The following is a 23187-nucleotide window of genomic DNA, read 5'->3' as shown; positions in this document are numbered from 1 at the left end:
TCGGAATCTGTATTTTCGGTATATAAAACAAATGACAGCTTGAACTTATTAAAATTATGTAGGCCTCGGTGATGTGAAAACCATAATATGCCCTCAGCTTCGCTTCGGGCATACTTATGGTTTTCACATCACCTTGGGCCCATAATTTTAACTGTGCCCCTCATAGCAGTCATTATTTGTATACTAGCTAGCGAAAAACGTGTGCATGACCGGAAACAAAACATGATCTTTGACATAATCTGCATGTTTCGCCCGGTGTTTCACCGCGACGACCTTTCACGCTGGGCGTTCCTATAGGTGTTGAACTATCTGTGTTTACCCAGGACGCTTCTAGGGTAAAAACTGCCAAAAATTTAATCGGTGTTTCACCTAGGCTTCCCCTAGATTTCAACCGAGTTACGTTTCATACTGCGGGGTTACCCGGGTACACCCGGGTAAGATTTCCTTCAGCGCGAAAGGGGTATAAAACCGAGTATCTTGCTATAATCCCCCTGAGTTATACGTGGTAAGCGTTCAATTTGATAAATCTTTCTTCTTTATAAAGTCAATCACTGCTGATCGAATTACACAATTCTGACACGTTTCATTGAAGAAAGCACTGGCGCATGAGTGCTACCATTGATTTCAGAGGCGAAATTATGGTATGCCTATTATAAGGGTGTCATTGCTTTTGAATTAATGAGACAATACTTAGTACTCCTTCCACTTCTAAGTGTCCCCCTTAAAGATGTGTCCATCACTTGCGATCGTCATGATTTATCTTTCACGTGAAGCTTACGTTCCATCCGCTTTGTTCGAGGATCCCTTATAAGCTACATGATTAAAGGCGCTGTCTCTTTCGCTGCAATGGAGCCGGTGAAGTTTCGAAACCCACACTCAGAATGCAAAACAAAAATAGTTTTTCTTTTAATTGTTCTCTTCAATTGTGGTAATGCCACTTTCGTCCAGGTATAAATCACATTGCCATGTAAACGCAAACACACACGCAATCCCCCTTTTTTGTATTGGACTCTTCATTGCTTTTACTGCTGGAAAATTTTACATTCTTGTACTAGCTGTTACAAAAAAAAAATCCCACTTTTGATCCTTAATAGTTCGAAAACTATACATCAGATAACACTGTCATTAATTTGAGAAATAGAGGAATAGTGTACAATTTAGTTGAAGGTAATTTGAATATGAGAGCATGAATCGTTTTCGTTAAATCCATGATTAATTTTAAAGTTAAGTTCCAGATTTTGGTCAAATTTGAACCCTCTGTAAAAAATTGAACTTTACACAAGAACCAATGATGTGTATGTGAGTGTGTGCTTACAATGACCCTGCACATTATACATGAATACCTCGAATATACCACCTTTTCAGAGCTCTGCTGACAAGGCTTCTGGGCTCTTGCTCCAAGGCACATGAATACTTTATTGCTAGTATGAATTCATGGTAAAGGATAAAATGCATGCACATAAAAAAAAAATCAAAAGCACATGTTTTCATGTGCTTGCATATTTTGGTAGTGGAATTTCTCATGAATAATAATTTATGTAATAGAGCATTCCAATAATTGCTCCGGGACCATTGCCAGGGTGCTAACCACACACTCCCATACACGCCAATTGACCCCTGTGCAAAATTAAAATTTTGTACAGAGGGTTGAAAACTGAGCAAAATCTGAAACCTGATTTAAAAATAAGTCTTGAATTTAATGAAACTGATTTGTGCTATCATTTTCAAATTACCTCCAACAAAATTGTACACTCTTCAGCTATTGCTCATATCAATGTCAGTATTATCTGATATATAGTTTTTGAACTATTAAGGATCAAAAGTGGGAAATGTTTTTTGTAACACCTATATTAGTTGTAGGAGCTCTCCCAACTCATCACAATGACAACAATATTAGACATAGCAATCTTGGTTATACAAATAAGGGTCAACGTTCATATTTGAAAAGGCCAATGTTGAAATAAGGATGATCTTTAAAGCACATTATTGTCACGTTTCAATTCGTTTGTGTCGAAGACCTCTTGGTAAATACACTGATGTATAGCCTGTACATCGACTTATACTCGCGCAAGCAGACACACGCTCGGAATATCCATTTCGACCAATCACGGCATCTAGTTAGTTTTTCGTTTTCCTCATGAAGTCTGTCAAGTATAGGCCTAAATCACTCTCTTTCCCTCTTATCTTTCGAAAACAATTTTGTCAAATCCCTCATCATTAGGTAACCTATAATATCTATGTCACAAATTCAGTTTGTTTTAACGAGATCGAGAGCGATTAGTTCGGTTTGTTTTAACGAGATCGAGAGCGATTAGTTAAAACAAAATTTGCAAATGACACCTAGATTCGTTTTATACGGTACAATCTGAAAGCATATTATGTACAGTCTAATGTTTGCACGTTTAGCTGCAAAATAGTGAAACAAAATTTTATAGCAGTATCGTGATATTATACTCCAGTACACATAATCATGTAAAACATTGCAAGTATTATCATGTACGCATGTATTATTACGATGGCTATTGCATTGAACGACAACAGCACTTTTTATATTCCCTTCAGCAGTCCCTGAAGAAAAGCCTGACTGAGATATACATGTATTATAATATGTACAACATCCAGGAGCGGATCCAGGAACTCCGTAAAGGGGAGCCGCCATTACAAAATTAAAGGGGAGGGGGACGCACGCGCCCCCATTTTTCTTTTTATTTCTTTTGTTTACACACACACACACACACACACACACACACAAACACACACACACACACACACACACACACACACACACACACACACACAAATAAAGAGGGGGCGCAAGCCCGGTGCGCACCCCTCTGGATCCGCCACTGAGTCATCTGATGATGATGAATAGATTTTATACAGCATCAACGTTTTGTCTGTGCAGTATAACACCCAAAGGAAAAAGCCGCCCGATAAATCGGATAAGTCTGTTTTCTCCATGTTAGTGATATGAGGGAACTTGGGAGAAATTTTTCAGTGCTGCGAGCGTGGAATGGGTGAAATTGAATGCTCGGAATAGGAACTTGAATGACAAAAGTATGAAATTTACCTGGAAAACCTATATTACTATTATTATTTTTGTTATTATTATTATTGTTATTATTATTATTATCATTATTACAAAATTCATTATTATTATCATTATTATTACTATTATTACTACTATCATCATCATCATCATAATCATCATTGAATGAAAAACCAGATGAAACGGTGATTCCCAATACAATGCCATGATCTTAATTTATGAAGAGTTTGAATGCAATAACAGATAAACGCCATTTCCAAAGTTTTTTTTTTTTTAAGGTCATCATAAAAAAAAAGATTGAGACAAATCATTTTTTTTTTCAATGACACTGCACTCCTGACATAACAAGAAACATCTTTGAAGACGCTATTTGAATTATCACTTTTATTACTTTGATAATCTGCTTTGTTTTTCAGCAGCTTCAATCTCAGATATTTCAAGTTGAAATAGCATTTGCATTTGCATTTCAACTCGAGTATATTCTGTTCAGCAGAGTTCAGTTCTATTGCTGCATTCCATAGTGATTATACGAAAGCTTTTAAAATGGGACATTATCGTATACATAAATAGTATAGTTGTAGGGCCCATATTCTGATCATTATGAGAAAAGTGTTGAAAGTAAAGTTCATAAAGCACTGTCATGGTAAATGCACACTTAAAAAGGGGACACTTTATAGTAAAGTTTACAGAAAATTGGACTGCAGGGGACCATTATTCATAAGCATGTGACTAGGAAGATGACTCTGTATAATCTTGCAACATGAAACAATTAAACTAGAAAAGCACTCACAGAGAACAGACTTCCGCCAAGGCAGCAACTCATGCAATTTCCCATTTAGAAATACAAACCTTTCGTTTTATACGTCATTGCACGGAGCCTTGCCCGAGCAGAGCACGTATACGTACTCTTTCGTTGACCTTATACATTATATGCCCAAAGATGAAAAATCCTTCAAAAATCCATGAAAATTGCCTGCCAGATCACTACAAAAAATTGAACGAGGTGTTGCTTGTGTCAATATCGACTTTTTATGCTAGGTTCATTTTAATCCGTAAGTTTTTGAGTTATTTTGCAAACAGACAAACCAAAGCCGATGATTACTTCACCTCCTCCTTCCTTGGCGGAGGTAATTATCGTAAAGAACATTATGAATCTTGCCACCCACTGAGTGGACAGGGGTTGTACTGTATATGAGACGCATTGTTGAAGTGTGATGGTATGGGTTGTGATGTGATGATGTGGCTCTGAGAAGTATAACGTCCGTGTATGTCATTGCGATAGGGACGCTTATTATAATATCATAGCCGTTTGTTGTGAGTTGATTTGTGAAATAGAAATATTATGCTTAAAACTAATAAATCTTTTAGGGACAATTCGTCACATATAACCATTGCAAAAACTAATATATTCTCTATGATTAACGTGTCTATCAGTGTTCCAACTTTGTCATGGGAGTAATTCAACACGATAGAGTCATCGGGGAAAAAAGTATAAATTTGAGAATTCTGAAGGAATCTACCATAATAACTTTATCATTGATATACACGAGGGACAACTTGGGTCCAAATATTGATCCTTGAGGAATACCACATAGATATCGGATTTCCGGGATTCAGAAGATGTTCTATTTTACACATCGCTTTCTATTAGATAGATAATGAATAATGCACGAAAGTTCCAAACCACGAATGCCGATTTTTTTTTTTTTGTAACTTATGCTATAGTGTAGACTTGCTATAAGGAGAAAAAAAAAGTATGAGGCGAGTAGCAGAGTTTTACCAAAGAGAAAGGCTTCCTTATGAAGTAAACAAACTTGCACTAATCGAAACTAAGTCATAAAAACACTCACAAGACATAAACAACAACGGCTTTCGATAACACTTGCGTATTTATGAGGTACAGCAAACGGAATTCTTAATTACTTCGCACTTTTGTGTGGTCGCGACGAAAAGAATGATCGAGACATTGAACTATGAAGTAATCCTTTGCAAGACTGGTAAATTCAACAAGTGGCATCTTTGAAATTACGTTTTGTCTTTCATCCTTAAAAGAATTAAAAAAACAACAACAAAGAATCACATGTGTGACTTTGCCTTGAACTCAAAATGAAACGTTTACGATTTTAAGAACAAATGGAGGGAAGCTGAAAAGCTCTGGGCCGCACATTATGAACGTCGGCCCTTCCCCTATAGCGTAGCTTTTGTTCTACAAGCATGACAAGAGGGACCTTTCAAAAGTAGTTTGTCATTGTTGAGCTCCGCAAACTATGACAGTAAGAGACTGTACTTAATGACAGTAATCCTATATACTTACCCTGTACAAAAGCAAGAGGATTTTTTAACGATAATGATTCTATATACTATAAAACGTAACCCAGTACACAAACAAGAGGATTCACAATTCTCTGTCGTATTAGTAGCCAGTGAAGTCTTTTAGAGGAGGAGTGTAATATAAAACATTATTCAGAATAGTTACACACATGACTTCAAAGGCATTCTGAACACTTGCAAATCATTATCTGTGACTCGGGCAAGCCAAACAAAAGACCAAAACAGTAGTAAATTCTACTGCCAATAAACAAATGCGTGAACAATACTCGCTTGTTTTCCTGTATGATCTATGATCATATCTATGAATACGCCGCGGATTGAAAAATAAATGAACGACTTCACAATCCTTAAAAAATGATAAAGATTATTATGTATTCCAGAATATTTATCGGAAAGTCCCCCCCCCTCCCCCCCCCCAAAAAAAAAAAAAAACCTTAGGCGTTCAATTATACCAGGGAGGTGTGAGTATCACCTCCCTGATCATACACACAAGAGTATGCTTGCCCAAATTCCAAGAGATACCCCCCTTTACAGATTGACAGAGGGAAATGAGGATTTTGACCCTCTATCACGAGCTTTACCCCCATTGGAAGCTTTGGAAGGGAGGCTATAGCAAACACCCCTCCCCCCCCCCCCATTACATGTTTTTGGAAGGGAAGCTAGAAATGAAGGAAGAGTGCTGAGGTGAAGAGTGTCCACAATTTCAACACTTGCATGGAGAGGAATGTATTTAGAGACTTTCTCATGCTGAATGTACCAGAGAAAATGTACTTCCTGCAGCATTTTCCTTCACTCAGGGTCTAATGCCCCAGTCACTAAACACGGATGCTCAAGGATCTACACGGTGATCCGGGGACGTCCGGGGAGATCCGGGATTGTGGTATGATTGTATACACGGTACCAGCACGGCAGCTACATGGATAAGGCCGGAAGAGCGCGTCGTTTACACGGACAAACACGGCATCTACACGGATCAACACGGCAACTACACGGATCAACACGGCAGCTACACGGCAGCCACACGGACCGCCCCGGATTGCTCTGCCAACACGGCAATCCCCGGATGACGCCGGATGTTTTTGACCTCCAAAAGTTGCCGTGTTGGCCTCCCGGCGTCAACACGGATCTCTCCCCGGATCAGATCCGGGGTGGTCCGGGGTGATCCGGGATGTCTATGTGACTGGGGCATAATTTCTACAGACGGACTTGTCTGATAAAGAAAAAAAGAGAGGTATATACATGTACTAAAATTAGCCATTTATGTAATGATGCCCGATCGGAAAGTCAAACATACATTATCTACAATCCTAATATAGCTGTATTAACTATCCAAAGGTTCAAGAAATTACTTACCAATATCAATATCACTTACATTAAGTTCGGATACTTGTCTAGATGCCTCAACGAAAAAAAAACAAAAAAAAACAGCTCTGTTTTGTTATCATTCAGCTTCGGCATGATGCTTGATACATCATTAGCTTAAAAACAAAAATAATTGTGCTCCTGAGGATTGTATTCTGAACTGAATGAGATATATAGCTGCATAACATCAGCGATGGTCACAGTTCGTCATTTGGATAAAAGTCTTTTAGAGAGAGGAAAAAAAACGGCTCAATATCCGAAGGTTCTTTAATTCCGAAACGGTATTGTAATTCAAATTGATAGGATACTTACCCAGTAAGTTTTAAGTGTTAGATATAGACTTCAAGTACTCGAAAATTTGTTTATCATTCTGATCAAGTTATGTTATGACCGAAACTAACATCGCTAAGTGGAATAATACAATTGTAATAGTATTCACTGACACGCACAAAAAACTCACTTCCCGACCTCTTCTATCAAACGCGGTAAAGTCATTGTGTGTGATTCACACATTCTTACAGACGGAAAGTTTATCTTCTTAAGATAATATGTCCATTCACCACACAATGAGATTTTGTTTGAAATTAGACATAGGCCTAGTGGCCTGGAAAGAAAGTAATCAGGAAGAGACTTTATCAGCGAGTCCAGTCCGAAGTGAACTTCGAATCCAAGTTCAAAATGACTTTTAAGAGAGTAAAATATAAAAATGGGCAGTAAGATTCTTAATACAATCGCAAAATACAAGAACGCCGCGGAAATTAATACCCATCCTAAACAGGGTATTGACTTCGTTGACTGCTCAGATGCAGAGTAATAGCGTTGAGTTGTTGTTGATGACCAATGAGCAGTCAAACATGATAATTGTACATAGACGCTGTTTATATAGAAATTTCCAGCAATGACCGTCGGGCCGCCGCCGGTATACGCCTATGGGACACCGCAGATGTTCCTTCGATCACCGGCCAGCAGCCTGGCGATTTCTTACAAGTCGGCTCGTGACCGGTAGGAGATTGTCCAGGTGTATAGCCCGCTCGACCTCTCCAAAAATCGTTGGCATTGGTTGGGCGATGCAATTTTCTTGCAACGGCAACCTGCAGGCTGCAAATAGACCGGACGCCTTGTAACTTTGTAACACTGACAGTGCTTTTTATCATGTGACAATGGAAATGTTGCCCGATACAACTAGCATGGTCTCTTAGCCATATTTTTCCAGGGCTGTGACACATTCATCAATTTTACTAATTTTGAAGAAAGTTATCTGGAATGGGTATTGACAAACTTTCATCAAATTATTATTATTTTTTTTTTTTTGCTATAATGTCATATCTCTGTATCTGTAAGTGGAAGACAAATCCCCTAACGCCACTTATTTTTGTCTTTGCTGAGAAAGCGGGAAAAATGTTAGACTAGTATCCACTTGTTCTTAGCTTAGAAGAAATTACCTGCGCAGTTTAAGAAATAGCGTTTTGACAGTTTATTCTTTTTAAATATATTGTATTTTCTACAACCCTTCGACCATTGTGATAGTGTCATAATCCTATACCCCTTTGTCATGTTTGTATGGTAAAACGTCATATACGCAGTAATCACTTATTGTCATACAGTGCAATATGCACTGTATAGTGTTCCTGTTTCCTTCTTGAGCGAACCCCAAAGTTACGTCTCTCGGTTTTTCTCCTTCTCTGACCTCTGTCGTCCGCCCGGCCGTGCGGGTTTCAGAGTCTCTTGGTTGGAGACCCATTCTCAGTGGGTTTTGGGGTGAGGAATCGAAGTTGTTGAAGGGTGGGTATGCAGGGTTGGAAGATGGGGTTAACAAGTTAAGGGGAAGGGGGAGGGGGCATGCTACACCTGGATGGGGGAAGGAGGGAAGTGGGGTGAGACGATGTATTTGTGTGACTTGAGCAAGGTGTGCGTGAGTGTGTGCGTGTTCGTGTGCGTGTGTTTGTGTGTTTGTTGAGTATTCATTCGTACTTTTATAGTTTTGGTATCATTTGTTTTCAAATTTTTATTTAAAAATGTATTTAAATATTCATTTGCCTCTTTTACACACATTCAAGTGAATGCTTACGGATATGATTTTTCAAAAAATTATGTATCTAATGAAAATTAATAATGAATATTGCGGGGAAAATTACGGTCGACTCTTTCCATTCGTGGGTCTGCTTGCTCCGGTCACTTCGTTCTATCGTTAATTATTAACTTGGTGATATATTGCCGTCGTGTCTAGCTTAATTCCTTCAGCAGCTGAGTGAGAGATTTTGTTGTCTCAGGTACTGTGACTGACAAATTAAAAGCGCCGTTGATGACTGATGACAAAACACGAAATCGAATGGTATAATCTGATAATGTTTCTGAATTACCTGCAAAAACTATTCGAAAGGATGTTCGCACATTCTAGAGTGTCCAGAACAAAATCAAAATCAAAGTTTTGAATAATAATCTACGATATAATGACGATAAATGGAATGATCACCGAGAAAAAGTGAGCATTTTCTTCTTCTAATTGCATTTCCTCTCGTGCCAGCAGATCTTTGTTTTCATTAGATGCTCGTGTCACAAGGTAAGTCATGGTAAGTCCCAGTTTTGTGTGCTGATTCTTTCGATTTTTATACCCTTCTGCGTCTTTTCAAAATTTGATGCCAGCTATAGAACTACTGATTCTTTTGGTTTTTAGGACCTTCTACGTCTTTTCAAGTGCCAGCTATAGAACTGTGCATGATAGACATATCAAGTCTATGATTTGGATTTACATTTTTGTTTATCAAGAAAGATTCTTTTTCAGTTTTCGTAAGCTAAGTAAGCTCTATAATGATGCCAGACCTCTCATATTGCGCACCATCAGTATGATTACGAGGTCAATTTATGATAAGCCAATCACTCAGAAACGAAACTTGTACACAGATAACATTAATATTTATATAACTATCTCACATGACGTGGGGTTAATTTTGGCATGCGCCATAATCCTTCAAATAATGCGATATCGATACCGATAACGATAGTAAAGGATCCGATCTTCGTGTACTCTGCTATCACCCCTTATTATACCCAGCTTGCTGATTTGTCTCTCAATTCAATACCGTACATCCTGCAAAATCAATAGCTTGTTTCTTTAAAAAAAAATCCAAATCACCATCAAAATTTGCTTCTAGTATGAGGTTCAATGTCATTTGTGTTTATCAATTTCTCTGTCTGGTTCTGCTGGCGAGTAGAATTTCGACAGCAGCCAAGATTTTAATGACAACGGGCTCCAACTCCGGTAGCCACTTTTCCGTCTTGGCGAAGGTTGCGACGGCCCTTGTCGAAAGGGGACATACGGTTACGGCGTTGATCAGCGATGCCTACGCCGATAAGGCAAAAGAATCCAAGTACGCCGAATTCAAGTTCGACATCTTTCATGAAAGCGACATCGACTTGTCACGACAATGGCCGGCCATGTACGCTAATTACCTCATATCGAAGAAAGTTTCTTTCTTTGCCAATTTGTTCAAGTGGAAGCCGCCGGCGGTGACCTCGCTTCTTAGAAACTGCAAGGATATGATCGACCACTTCGTCGGGAAAACGGTCCAGTACGATCTCTTCATGCTCGATGGCCACAGTCCTTGCTCTGTGTTCCTTGCTGGTCGGCTCAACATCCCATACGTTATCCTTATCCCCAGCGGTATCAAACCCTCCCTAGCAAGACGACATGGCATCCCCGATACGTCCACCTACTACCCCGAGATGTCCACAGGTCTTTCGCACCGTATGGGCTTCTTCCAACGGGTTTCAAATACTATAACCGCGTTTTGTGAAGACGCGGTTGTCTTTTTCGAGTACGATATGTTAAGCTTCATTCTCAGTTTCCAGTTCAACGTAGAAACGCCAATTCGGACTCTGCTGGCGGATGCACAACTTGTGCTGGTCAACTCGGATTTTGCCGTGGATTTTCCCTTTCCGCTGCAGCCCAACGTGGTGACGGTCGGCGGGCTGACTACCCGGCCCAGTCAACCACTTACTCCGGTGAGTCTTGCATAAATCGTCCTTTCTAAAACTGCAGCAATGATAACAAAAATACGACTGATCAAAAAAATGATAATAAAAACGACAATAATGACATCAATGTGGTCTTATCTATCCAGGATAGCCTTTTCAGTCTACGTACTGCTCTCCAAGATGGCCCTATAACATTATAATCTTGAATCAAAAATGCGATACAATATGTTGGTTAGCTGTTGGTACTTAGCAATACACATTTTATATCTACACATCTCTGAACACCGTGGAGAAATCATGAATTCAACGCCTTTCACTGAAGACAAGTTGAACATCTGACGTTAGATTTGGCTTTGAACTTTTAACTTGAATATTTTTTAATGCCCATATTATGACATGACATCATCGAACTCTAAAATTGCAAACAATAAGAAAAATTATTAGCAAGAGAGTATAGTAGCCAAGCAAGCGCATAATATTGTGAGACCACGCGGTTAAGAACTGACAAGGCACTAAAGTAGAGAAAATGTGGGAGAAAGAATAACAGAAACGATAACTATTAACTTCTTGCCCGACCATTCACGATGTGTATATTATTATGTTTTATATCATGGACTGACTAGTGATTGAAGTTATACAACTCATTTGTCATAATACGGACATACAATAAAAATAACTTCTACACTTAAGAATGTAGGCCATACTTTTATGGTTATATCAACTTAAAATCACTATGGTTTACCCATTATCAAAATTGAAAAAAAAAACCGACAAAAGCTCCCTTTAAGGCCAAAGTAAAACTGTAACAAAAGCCAACGCAAATCCCCGTTGCCCGTGGTGCACTTAATATTATGTGTATGTGAAGAAGCTAGCTTTTACCTCACTGGCCAAGCTTCACCACCAGATAGCAGCAAAACGAAGTTGAAATCTAGGCCATAGTGTGTGATGTAGGATGATTATATGAGAGAACGATATAAAGAAAATACAAAGAGAATTTCACAAAACTTCACTTTTTTAATAAAGTGCACAATTCTTCGACTTGTTACTGACATATGTTAAGGGTAATATTATTCCCCCTGCCTTCTGAAAAGAGAGAAGTGGAGTGTTCTTTTATCACGCGAGAAAAGTGAAAATATGTTGATCTTTCTTTATTCTTTCTTTATATCGTTGTACACATGTGGCATCACAAGCTGTAGTTGTCTTCTCATCCAGCTTTGAGTGACCAGAAACTTCAAAAATTAATAACTTTTGAACTGATTGTCCGATATTCCTCAAACTCTCACTGATGTGTTCTACTAGTATTGCTATATTCACTCAACCCACATGTCTATGATGGTGAACTTGTCCTTTAATCCCTCGGATAGGACATAAAATGGAGGTCCCGTGTATGAGAGAGTCACAGCTCATGCACGTAAAAGATCCCGCTTCATTCATTCATCGCAAAGAGCAGGGTGTCTAACCCGGTGAAGTGGTCCCACCCCACATCCAACTGGACCCCATGGAAGACCAGCTTATTGTAGCTGAATATGGGCTATCCAGCCATCTTCACAGATGGAAAATAAACAACAACAACAATCACCGAGGCTCGAGGCCTTCCTCCCCGACCATAGTCCACTTCCTGGACTGTATTCGTAGTGTGCCCGCGTGTGTACGGACGTACGTTGATGGTGTCTGTATGTACACTGTATTACACAATTCACCCCTCCTGAATACATTTTTTTCGGGAGTACCAATTGGTGGAGTGTCGCAATCAGCGGTTGGGCGCATTGGGTGGGTGCCGAGTGTGTGGGGACTGCGGATGATAAAAATCGTCCAGTATCTGGACTACCCCGACCAGTGCATGCGCCCAGAATCGGCTATATCAATGTTAAACAGTTACAATGTAAAACAGTTATCTAAGAGAGAATCAAGGACCAAAAGTCTTCCGAAATATTTTCTGTTGCCAATCTGAGATATACATTGTAGTTTTGAACATATAGCAATCTCTATGCTTTTGAATGGCTTGATAATCATCATACACACGGGAAAGAGCTCGCATAAGGGATTTTTATCTATACTGTATTTCACAAACGAGTAACAACGAATCATTAAAATCGTATAATAAATGATAGCAGTACTAAACCACAGAAATGAGGGCGAAATGAATCACAGATTCCCATGAGCAGGCCAACAAACTCAAACTATTGTTTTGTGGCACAAGCAAGTGCATTCATTATTGAATGTTCGTTGGCGTGCGATATGTGTCATGCGCATTTTGTGCAATTGAAGTTTGCATAATCCATTAACTGGATTTTAGCGTCCATGCCGAGTCGAGTCCTGACAAAGTGTTACTCTCTTATCATAATTCTTTTATCTTCTATTATCACATCTATGCAACGCTTTACTTTCCCCCTCATATATCCCTCCCTTTCTCCTTATCGCCACTCAGGGAGTGGTGACTTATATGTTATATTCTTACAATGTTGTATTGTTTAGACAATCATTTCTGAGGCCACTGTCCTTGTCAAGCGTTTGCTTCTGATGATGGTCTCCTGAATTTCTGTACGTCAAGAGTTGCTTAATTTGTCTTTGAACAACACATATACGGGAACCTATGTTGGCATAATAGTATGCATATGATAATTTGTTTGTTTTCATTTTGCAATGTGTCAAAAAAAAAGTTGGACACTTGAATTAATCATTTATTATTTTGTTTAAACTGTCAGATTCAAATTATACTGTGCTCAATCAGTTCGTTAAACTGACTTTGTATTTCATTATGTATGAAAAAGAAATTCAGAAATAAAATCAAAGCCAAATCAAATTAAATCTACGGCCAGTATAAAAAGTACAACAAGAGAGTCTATAACCATGAGCTGCTTGCAGAAACAAACAAACAAACATACAAACATCAACATTTTTGTGGAGGAGGTACTACATAACCATATCGAAACCATAACCGATGGGCGCACGTCACGAGACCGACACCCAGGAGTCATACAGCCAACGAGTCATACAGCTCACTAGTCATAGTACAGCCCATGAGTTATACAGCCCATTAGTTCATCACTAAGCTAACAAGGCCCACGAGACCGACACATTAACCCTATTCTAACTGGGGGGGGGGGGGGGTCAAATTGACCCCCCCCCCCTCGACGTTTCGCGCCACGATTCCGCAACGCGCAAAGATTTTGCCGCGTCGTTTCATGACTTTTTTCATTTGAGTCTCCCGCATATTTTGAGACCAAATTTGCGACGTCCGGGTACACCGTTCTGAAGTTATGCAATGTTTTGCATATGCATGTCAACCCGAAAACCGCTCAAATTCATGATTTCATGTGCAAATCCAATGCAAACTGTGGTTTTTTGTTTAATTGATATAAATTAGATTATTTCAACTTTTAACCATTGAAATAAATCAATTCTAATGTAGATAAGCTTGAAAAAGTGCCTCCAACAAATTTTGGCAAAAAAAAACAATAGAAAACAAAAGATCGAAAAAACAATAAAATACATAAGAAATCAACAAAACAATAAAAAACAAAAGAAAATGATTTTGATTGCGCTATTTTTTTACAAGAAAATTGTTTGATGTGTCTTGAGGAACTCTGACACAAAAATTTAACAGTCCTTCAGTCTTTTTGATGGAGTTATAGGTGAAAATATGATTTCATGCGTTAATTTGCATAATTAATTTATTAAAAAATATGAAATCAACATTTTTTTATTGTATGATCATGTAATCTTGTAGTTGACATCCGGCTCATGTTCAGGCAAAATTTTGCGGCGATCACGCGATCGGCGGCCGAGATCTGAAGGGGGGGTCAAATTGACCCCCCCCCCCAGTAAAAACTTGGTCTCAAATAGCCCAGTTAGAATAGGGTTAAGCCCCGTGTTGTATCTGTCGAACTCGTGGGCTGCTTTTACCTAGTGTCGAACTCATGGGCTTTATTTGTCTAGTGTCGAACTCATGGGCTGTATGACTCGTGAGCTGTATGACTCGTGGACCTGTTTTCAATGTCGAACTCGTTGGCTGTAAAATGACTCGTGGCTGTCAGTCTAGTGGGATGACCCCTAATCGACATGACCAATTATAGGTTTTGCAGTCATTTTCATACCATCATGAAGTTCATCTCAAATTCACTTCTGGATCATTAATTTTCGCACTTCGGCGATAGAATTTAGCATTTATTTTACATCATTCAAATTAAACTTCAAGTCGAGAGCTTTCAAATTAGGAGATGCGGCGATGCGTCTTTTTGAGCAGTCAGTGCGATTGAATGGGCAATTTATTATGTGAAACCGCAAGCAGACAAGAATTCATCAGTTTGAATAAAATGCAGTACCCGCTGCATGTTATAAACGACTAGAACCAGCACCGGCTGTCAGGCGCAGGCTCGGTGCAGGTCCAGTGAATACGACGCCTGTCCTATGATCATAGTTTCAAATCTTATCCGAGTATGTATGCCCACGACTGTGTATGAATTTTTATCATGGCTATAAAAAGTGCTGATTAATTCGGTACACATTAAAGGTCCAGTTTACCTTTGGGAGCAGTGATTTCAAAAATGTTCAAGATATCACATTTGATGCATATGTGTAGGTCTGTTGTATCATAAAATGTCCTACTTTATGAAATATTTGCAATAAAACCTAAAATATAAGGAAATATCAGGGTTTTTCTCAATAAACCGTAACTGTATACGGTTTAGTCTGGAAACATTTTTATTAAACTATTGTTCACATTTCGTGTATTTAACAACACTTAACATCGATTATACGGATTCAAATTTTGACAGTGGTTGTTTCTATCCCTAACTCACATTTTAGAACTATTTTAAAGCACTAATGCTTTCATCTGCAAATGGTAAATTATGCCTTTAACGTCGATTTAAGGCAATTTGTCAATCAGTTGCAATAAAGACAACTCGACGCAACAATTAATTCATTTCAGTATACAGAATTTCATTTAATTTCACTGCATGTGTGACACATAATATTATGGACTAATGTTCAGCGCTATAGTGCGACTTCTATAATACAAGGGATGGCCTTCTCTTTCTACGGTGTGATCGCTATATAAACGTTTATACGCATGTCTGTGCCTGATGCTTGAGCTAGCTAGCGCGATAAGGAAGTCTGCACAAATCATGAAGGTATATTTGAGTGCCGCACTTTGATTCTTTCTGTCTAGATTAGGACACAATAGTATATTGTTTATGTTTATGTTTTTGTATTTTTTTTTTTGCAACCATGTGCGTGCTTTGTGTGACTGAAAGACATTTTTCTTTAGGTCATGTTATGCGGACAATATTGACAATTTTCGGGATGAGATGACAGAAAGTCTATTGGGGAACTGGAGACCTCGACCAGGAAGGGACTTGCCATCTGATGGAAAAAAAAAATATTGTGAGTAAGAAAATAGAATGAAATTGTTTGAACAAGAACAAATTGATATTCGAATGAGGGTGATATTCGCGTCACTTACTCAGCGACGGGCGGAGTAAATTGTCCATGATAACCGTCAAGGGCTGGTAACGGGATATCTTTTAAACCGATTGCCGAATGACAAATTAAAATGACATGCAGCTGTATAAATTGAAATCGCGCTCACGACACTTTTCGGGATTATATCAAATAAATGATTTTATAAGATGAAATGCAATTCAACCATGATTTGAAATGACGGGAAAAATACGTGATGATACAACCTCATATAGCATTGTTAGCATTGCTGATGAGAACTCAGTTTGTCGTAGCAGATGCTATCATTGTTTTGTTGTATAGTTGCATAATAGTCCCCGACTACTCATCGCTATAAGCGCATTACTCTGGTACCACCAAGGTGTCATGCCTTACTGACTACGAAATTGAGTTTCATAATGAATCGAAAGTATGATAACCAGGAAGTTTGCCCGTGGCAACCGTGCAGAAGGCATATATCCATGCTTGGCCTTCCAAGAAAATGCAAATAAAACCAGAGTGGTTTAGATTTCGTTGTGTTTTGTTTTTAATCAAAATAATTACTGAAGCTGCAGAGCAGGTGAAAAACACCATAAATTCATCTGAAAGAGATATTCATGTATATATATAAGAAAAACAGACTTCTCTCATTATTCAACTCATCTACGAACCTCCATTTCCGTGCCTTGGTGCTATCCTGTTGTGGTAATCACTCTTTGTTGCTTGTATGTTTCATGAAGAAGAATGACTTCTCCACGGTTGAAGTCCCATCGTGGTCATATGTCGATGTTTGATTGTTTGTTTGTTTTTACTGCAGAATTACCAGAAGGCTCAGTATTGATAAATTCTTCCCTAAATTAGAAACAAATTTTTCTTCGAAGAATTTTTCACAAAATTTACCTAGAAATTTTTATTGTGTGCAGATTTTAGGAAGCTATCCAGTTTTATCTAAATTTTCGCCAGTATTGTTTAAAAAGTAAATTTCAAAGTTGCGTATTTGATGGGGACAAGATGAGACTTTATGCAGCAATATTATCCCACGAGGGTCTGATGGGTATACGGCTGTTGACAACCATGACGTCCAATTCAGTTTGTACGATTATCAAAATGTGTATTGGCACGATCAGCTGCATCACAATGGTTGTGCAGAAACTTCCAATTCACCGTAATTTCAGTTCGGTCGAGTTGAGATGAAAAAAAGAAGAAAAAGGAGAAAATCTTAATTTTCTGGTTCCAGCTGCATATTATACCTTTATTTGAAGGTGAAAACCATAATGTAGGTCCTACAATGAACATGTTGACAAGTTTGCGTGATTGCATTGCATGAATGTAATCAGATCTAGTTCATATAACCTTTAAGCATCCCGCAGCTCAGAAAAAAAGTACTGCGGACGAACTTTTTAGTAGGCTTTTAAAACTGATTGGCGCAATTTAGCATATCTATTTCATGAAGGTGTTAATTTTCTGATAAAGTTTCTCTTTTAAAGAAAAAAAAAATAATATTTTACCTACGTGAATGTAGTATGTTTAAATATTTTTGTTTCTTTCTCAGGTTGTGTTGTCGTAAAGGCATATGGAAGTGTATATGAAACCCTGTAATAGAGAAACTACTGAGATGTCATAGAGGTGCTAATTTTCTGATAAAGTTTCTCTTTTAAAGAAAAAAAATGACCTACGTGCGTGCAGTACGTTTAAATATTTTGCTTCTGTCTCAGGTTGTGTTGTGGTAAAGGCATATGGAAGTGTATATGAAACCCTGTAATAGAGAAACTATTGAGATGTCATGAAGGTGTTAATTTTCTGATAAAGTTTCTCTTTTTAAGAAAAAATAATATTTGACCTATACGTGAATGTAGTATGTTTAGATATTTTTGTTTCTGTCTCAGGTTGTGTTGTCGTAAAGGCATATGGAAGTGTGCATGAAACCGTATAACAGAGAAACTATTGAGAACAGTTAGCATTACCCAGCTGTTAACTTGGATACTCTGGCATGATAATGAATAAAGTTTACAGAATCTCCGATTAATCCGACTTTCCATTCACTGTTGCCAGGAACTTTAATATTCCTTATAACGAGTGACATGGTGTAATTTAGTACACCCACAAAAACCTTAACTGCAGTACAGTATGTCCCAAAAAAAATTACAACGGGGCCCTCCGCAATGATATCTTTAAAAATAGTGAATCAATCTGAATACAAATTCAGGGTATGAAACTATAACTCATTGCCCACATCTTACAGAAGACCCCATTCGATTTGCTTCAGTGGTCAAAGAGAAATACGGAATTTTGTAGAGGATGTCGGGAATCTCTTCTGTCCAAGTTCTGTCTATTGTTCACACACAAGATCATCGAAATGCTAAACTCGGAAGAATCTGATTCATGAAATGCTTTACAACAATCCACATTTCTCTGTGACCGCTTAACCAAATCGAATGGGGATTTCTGCAAAATAGAGCTAAAATGTTATATTTCAAGACCCTGAAGTAGCATTTGAAAAATTTGATCATATTGGGCATTATCAATGCGAAAATCTTATTGTAATTTTTTGGGGGACATACTGCAGTAAGTCGCCCAAAAAATTACAATCAGATTTTCGAATTGACAACACCTATTATGATCAACCTGTGTACGTGCTACTTCAGAGTCTTAAGGTATAACATCTTAGCTCTATTTTGCAGAAAACCCCATTCAATTTGGTTAAGCGGTCACAGAGAAATGTGGATTGTTGTAAAGCATGTCATGAATCGGATTCTTCCGAGTTTAGCATTTCGATGATCTTGTGTGTGAACAATAGACAGAACTTGGACAGAAGAGATTCCCTACATCCTCTACAAAATTCCGTATTTCTCTTTGACCACTGAAGCAAATCGAATGGGGTTTCTGTAAGATGTGGCCAATGAGTTATAGTCTCATACCCTGAATTTTTATTAAGATTCACTCACTATTTTTAAAGATATCATTGCGGAAGGCCGCGTTGTAATTTTTTTTGGGACATACTGTACAGTGTATGGCGCGTCATCATGTTACCCGTATAAATCCGGCGATCATAGAAAGAAGAAAAATGCCTGTAAAGCTGTTTGTAACAATGCAACCTTTATCCATACAGTCTCTAACTTCTCTCTCTTTTTAATATTTTCCTTTGCAATAAAGTAGACATTCATATATCGATTTAACGCTTAACATCTTTAGAATTCATATCTGACAAAAACCCAATAATTATTTTTCCGACATTATATATTGCTTTCGTGAAGACGCATCGCATAATAATTTCCTTTACTGTCATTTCTTTTTTTTTTTAATGTCCATTGAATGCACATTAAAATTGTTTAAGATTGTACGGTCACCTTTAACATGCATGTTGCCATGACCGTAGTTCAGAATGTTAACTCGGTTTACAGTGGACTCCCGTTATCACGAAGTCCTCGGGACTATTTTTCGTTATCTCAAAATTTCATTGTAACTGAAACAAATAGACAATAAAAGAGCGTAGAGCGGATAATGTTACGGCCTGAATTTTTACTTCGTTGCAACCGGAATTTCGTTATAACCATGTTCATTATAACTTAATTTTAACTTTGTTGTAACCATATTTTTCGATATAACCATGTTTGTTATAACGAGAGTACACTGTATTACTTCTCATCAGGATTGGGAAGAGCTCGTCCGGTCAGCGGGAAAGGACGGCGTCGTCCTGTTCACGCTCGGCACCTACTCGGCCTCAATCTTAACGCTAGAGACGATGGAGAAATTTGTCCGCGCGTTTGCCGCCCTCCCGCAACTCGTCGTCTGGCAGATGCAGGACGAGCCGCCCGCCTCGCTTCAGCTTTCCGATAACATCCGAATCGTTTCCTGGATGCCACAGAATGATCTCCTAGGTGAGGAATAATTTCAAGGGAATTCACGCCAAGCAGTTTCGGAAAAAAAGGCACTTTTTTTTTCATTTGTATTTTCTACTGCTTTTTATCAGGGGTGAATTGTAAAGACGTTTCAAGTGGTTTTATAATTATCTCAGGTAATAAATGCTTACCTGTAGGGCCTAAGCCCCGACGTTGGAGAATGAGGGGCCTATTCAAAGCAAAAGCATGTTAACTTGTGTGGAGTTATGATACTATCATATGCTTTTGTGGAAAAAAAAGAATTATATACATGTATGTGCCAAGTATCTATAACAAATTTCTCCTATTTTTACTTCAGACATGTCAGATTACCACCATAAAAGAAACAAGATAAGATTGGGGGGAAAGATCGACAAAAATGGCCTGACATAGCACACTGTTAAAAAAAAATAGCTTCTAAACACATAACTAAACACTTTTCTGTGACAGATTTAAAACACTGCGACGCGTTTATAATATGGGACGGGTTTAAAAGGTACACATAATATGCTGTGTGTTATTTTCATCACGCCTTGGGTGTTTATAATAGTACATACATGTTCGCGTTTTACACGGTTCTGATGTTTAAGAACTAAATACCTGCTCTATGTATAGGCTAAACACCAAACGTTTACATCATGATTACAAACACCACAAAGTCATAAAATCACCCACAATGTTTAAGATTTAAACACTAACAAAAAAAATAAACACACACCACATGACGCACTGTTAATGTAAACACTATGAAACGTTTATATTCGCTGTGACAGAATGTACGCAGCGACAGGTTTATTTGCCATTTTTGTGTTCTTAGAACATGTGTCTGATTTTCAGAATAATCTCAAAATTGCACACATTTATAAACATGTGACATGTTTACACATCATTCATGCTAATTTCCAAGTGTTTACATGAGACATGTTTACAAATCATACATATTAATTTCCAAAGCAACATCTGACAAAACAATAAGTTAAAAACCTTTTGAATATTACCATGTTTTGCAATATGGCATCCTATGGAGTTAAAACAGAAGAGACCCTGGAGACATATAAGGTATTACAAAAAAAAAAAAAAAAACATTTCCCACTTTTGATCCTTTATAGTTAAAAGAAACTATACATTAGATAACACTGACATCGATATGAGCAATAGCTGAATAGTGTACAATTTTGTTGGAAGCAATTTTGAAATGAAAGCATGATTCAGTTTCATGAAATTAAACATTGATTTTTCAGTTAGGTTTCAGATTTTGCTGTATTTTCAACCCTCTGTACTAAACTTTAACTTTGCACAGAAGTCAATTGGTGTGTATGGGAGTGTGTAGTTGACAACCAGACAATGATCCTGGCCAATGACCAGGATTTGAATGGTCTATTATCTATTCATTCTGAAACGTGATGTATGCAAGAACATGGAAACAAGTGCTTACTTTTTCATGTGCATGCATTTCACCCTTAGCCATGAATTCAGACTAGCAGTGCCCAGGGCAATCCATCATGAATAATTCATAAAGCATTCATGTGCCTTGGAGCAGACCTCTGAACAAGTGGGAACAGGTGGTATCCATGTCCATTGTTCAGGGTCATTGTAAGTACACACTCACACACACATCATTAGTTCCTGTGTATTCTGAGGGCTTAATTAAGGTGTAATTAGCACTTAATTACCGAATTGGTATTCTGAGAGCTTAATTAAGTAGGGGGGTTTATTCATTATAATGACAACAAGCATTTTGGCGGGGAAGCCTTGCTCGTATCAACGCACGTGCACTTTTAAGAGGACTTAATCACAGAGTTAATTACAAATCGATATTCTGAGCATGTAATTATGAAAGTTAATGGAAAACGTAGTGATACCAAATTTTGTCATTAACTACTCCGATATCACGCATTACAGCGTTTTTTCTCGGCCACAACGATGCTTACCGTCTTCGGTAACCGAGGAGCGATTGAATCATGTTGTCATGGTATCCGTAGAATTCAGAGAAAAAAGAAATAAAGCTTATTTTCGAGGAATTTTGTCATTTTAAGTGAGCAAAGAGGTTGAGATCTTCGCGTGCGTATAGGTGAAGGGTTGTAATCAAAGACGGGGTGTGCGCACGGAGCTCTTGGGTTGTAATTACAGGGGGTGTGGAGGAGCGCGCATTGCTGTGAGGGCATATTTGCGCGTGTAATCATCATTTTGGCTTCTAACAACGCGTCTGATTGGATGGAATGACAATTATAGTGGGGCAGATATGTGAAAAAGATGCTCACATCCGGCGGAAAATATGAAACTTTGCATATAGGGGTATTTTGAGGCGCTGATTTAAAAAATTGCCGGATCCAAGCGGTCTGACAACGGGGTCGGCCGCCATTTTGAATTCCAATATGGCCGCCGTCAAAGATCCCTATCTTCAGTTCTGAATAAAATAGGCCATTAAAAATTTGATACATAAAAGCATGGTGATATGACCCCTTCAATAACAGACTTATTTGATATTTCTGATTAGCTGCGCGGCAGCCAATTTGAATTTTCCTACAAAGTTGCCATGTTGGAGTGTGGAAAATTTCTATCTCGGGTTTGTAAATTAGGCTACCTGATTGAGCGCGCATTTGTAAGTGATTGAGTGCGCGCTATTGTATTTACATTGTGACGTCAGTGAAAGGGGCATTATGCTTTATTTTTGCTGCACTTTTTGGCATGCTTGTGAATGTTAGTCATGACGTTTGTCTTGGCAACCATATTGGAATTTAAAATGGCGGGCATTGCGTTTGTCAGACACATCATATTATTCCATTTTTTATACTCAGCATGTAAAAATACCTGTTTGCAGCTAATTTCCGCGTCACTCATCACTTAGAATTTGAGAAAAGGATATTGACCTTTTCGTCAAGGCGGCCATCTTGGAATTCAAAATGGCGGCCATTCTATGTTTGTCAGGCACTTCAAATTAATCTGTCATCAAATTCAGCATGTTATAACGCTCTGGTATACCAAATTTTGGCGTCACAGGTCATTTAGAACTGAAGATAGGGAACTTTAAATATGTTTTGTGATGGCGGCCATATTGGAATTCAAAATGGCGGCTGACCCCGTGGTCAGATCTGTTGGATCCGGCAGTTTTTGAAATCAGCGCCCCAAAATAACCCTATTTGCAAAATG

At 38.3% G+C, this 23187-nt stretch overlaps 1 protein-coding gene across 1 annotated transcript in view; it reads left to right on the top strand.

Annotated features, from left to right (window-relative positions):
* The first annotated feature begins 7640 nt into the window (after positions 1–7640).
* Positions 7641–23187, top strand: part of LOC140235477 (UDP-glucuronosyltransferase 2C1-like) — a 59793-nt gene continuing 44246 nt past the window's right edge. The window contains exons 1-3 of the mRNA XM_072315505.1: positions 7641–7744; positions 9955–10744; positions 19809–20037. Of these exons, the coding sequence (XP_072171606.1) occupies positions 7641–7744; positions 9955–10744; positions 19809–20037 (1123 nt within the window). The remainder of the gene's footprint in view (positions 7745–9954; positions 10745–19808; positions 20038–23187) is intronic.

Source organism: Diadema setosum, chromosome 11 (assembly GCF_964275005.1).
Source record: "Diadema setosum chromosome 11, eeDiaSeto1, whole genome shotgun sequence".
Lineage (NCBI taxonomy): Eukaryota > Metazoa > Echinodermata > Echinoidea > Diadematoida > Diadematidae > Diadema > Diadema setosum.
The sequence above is the reverse complement of the archived record's forward strand: the minus strand, read 5'-3'. Positions and strand labels throughout refer to the sequence as shown.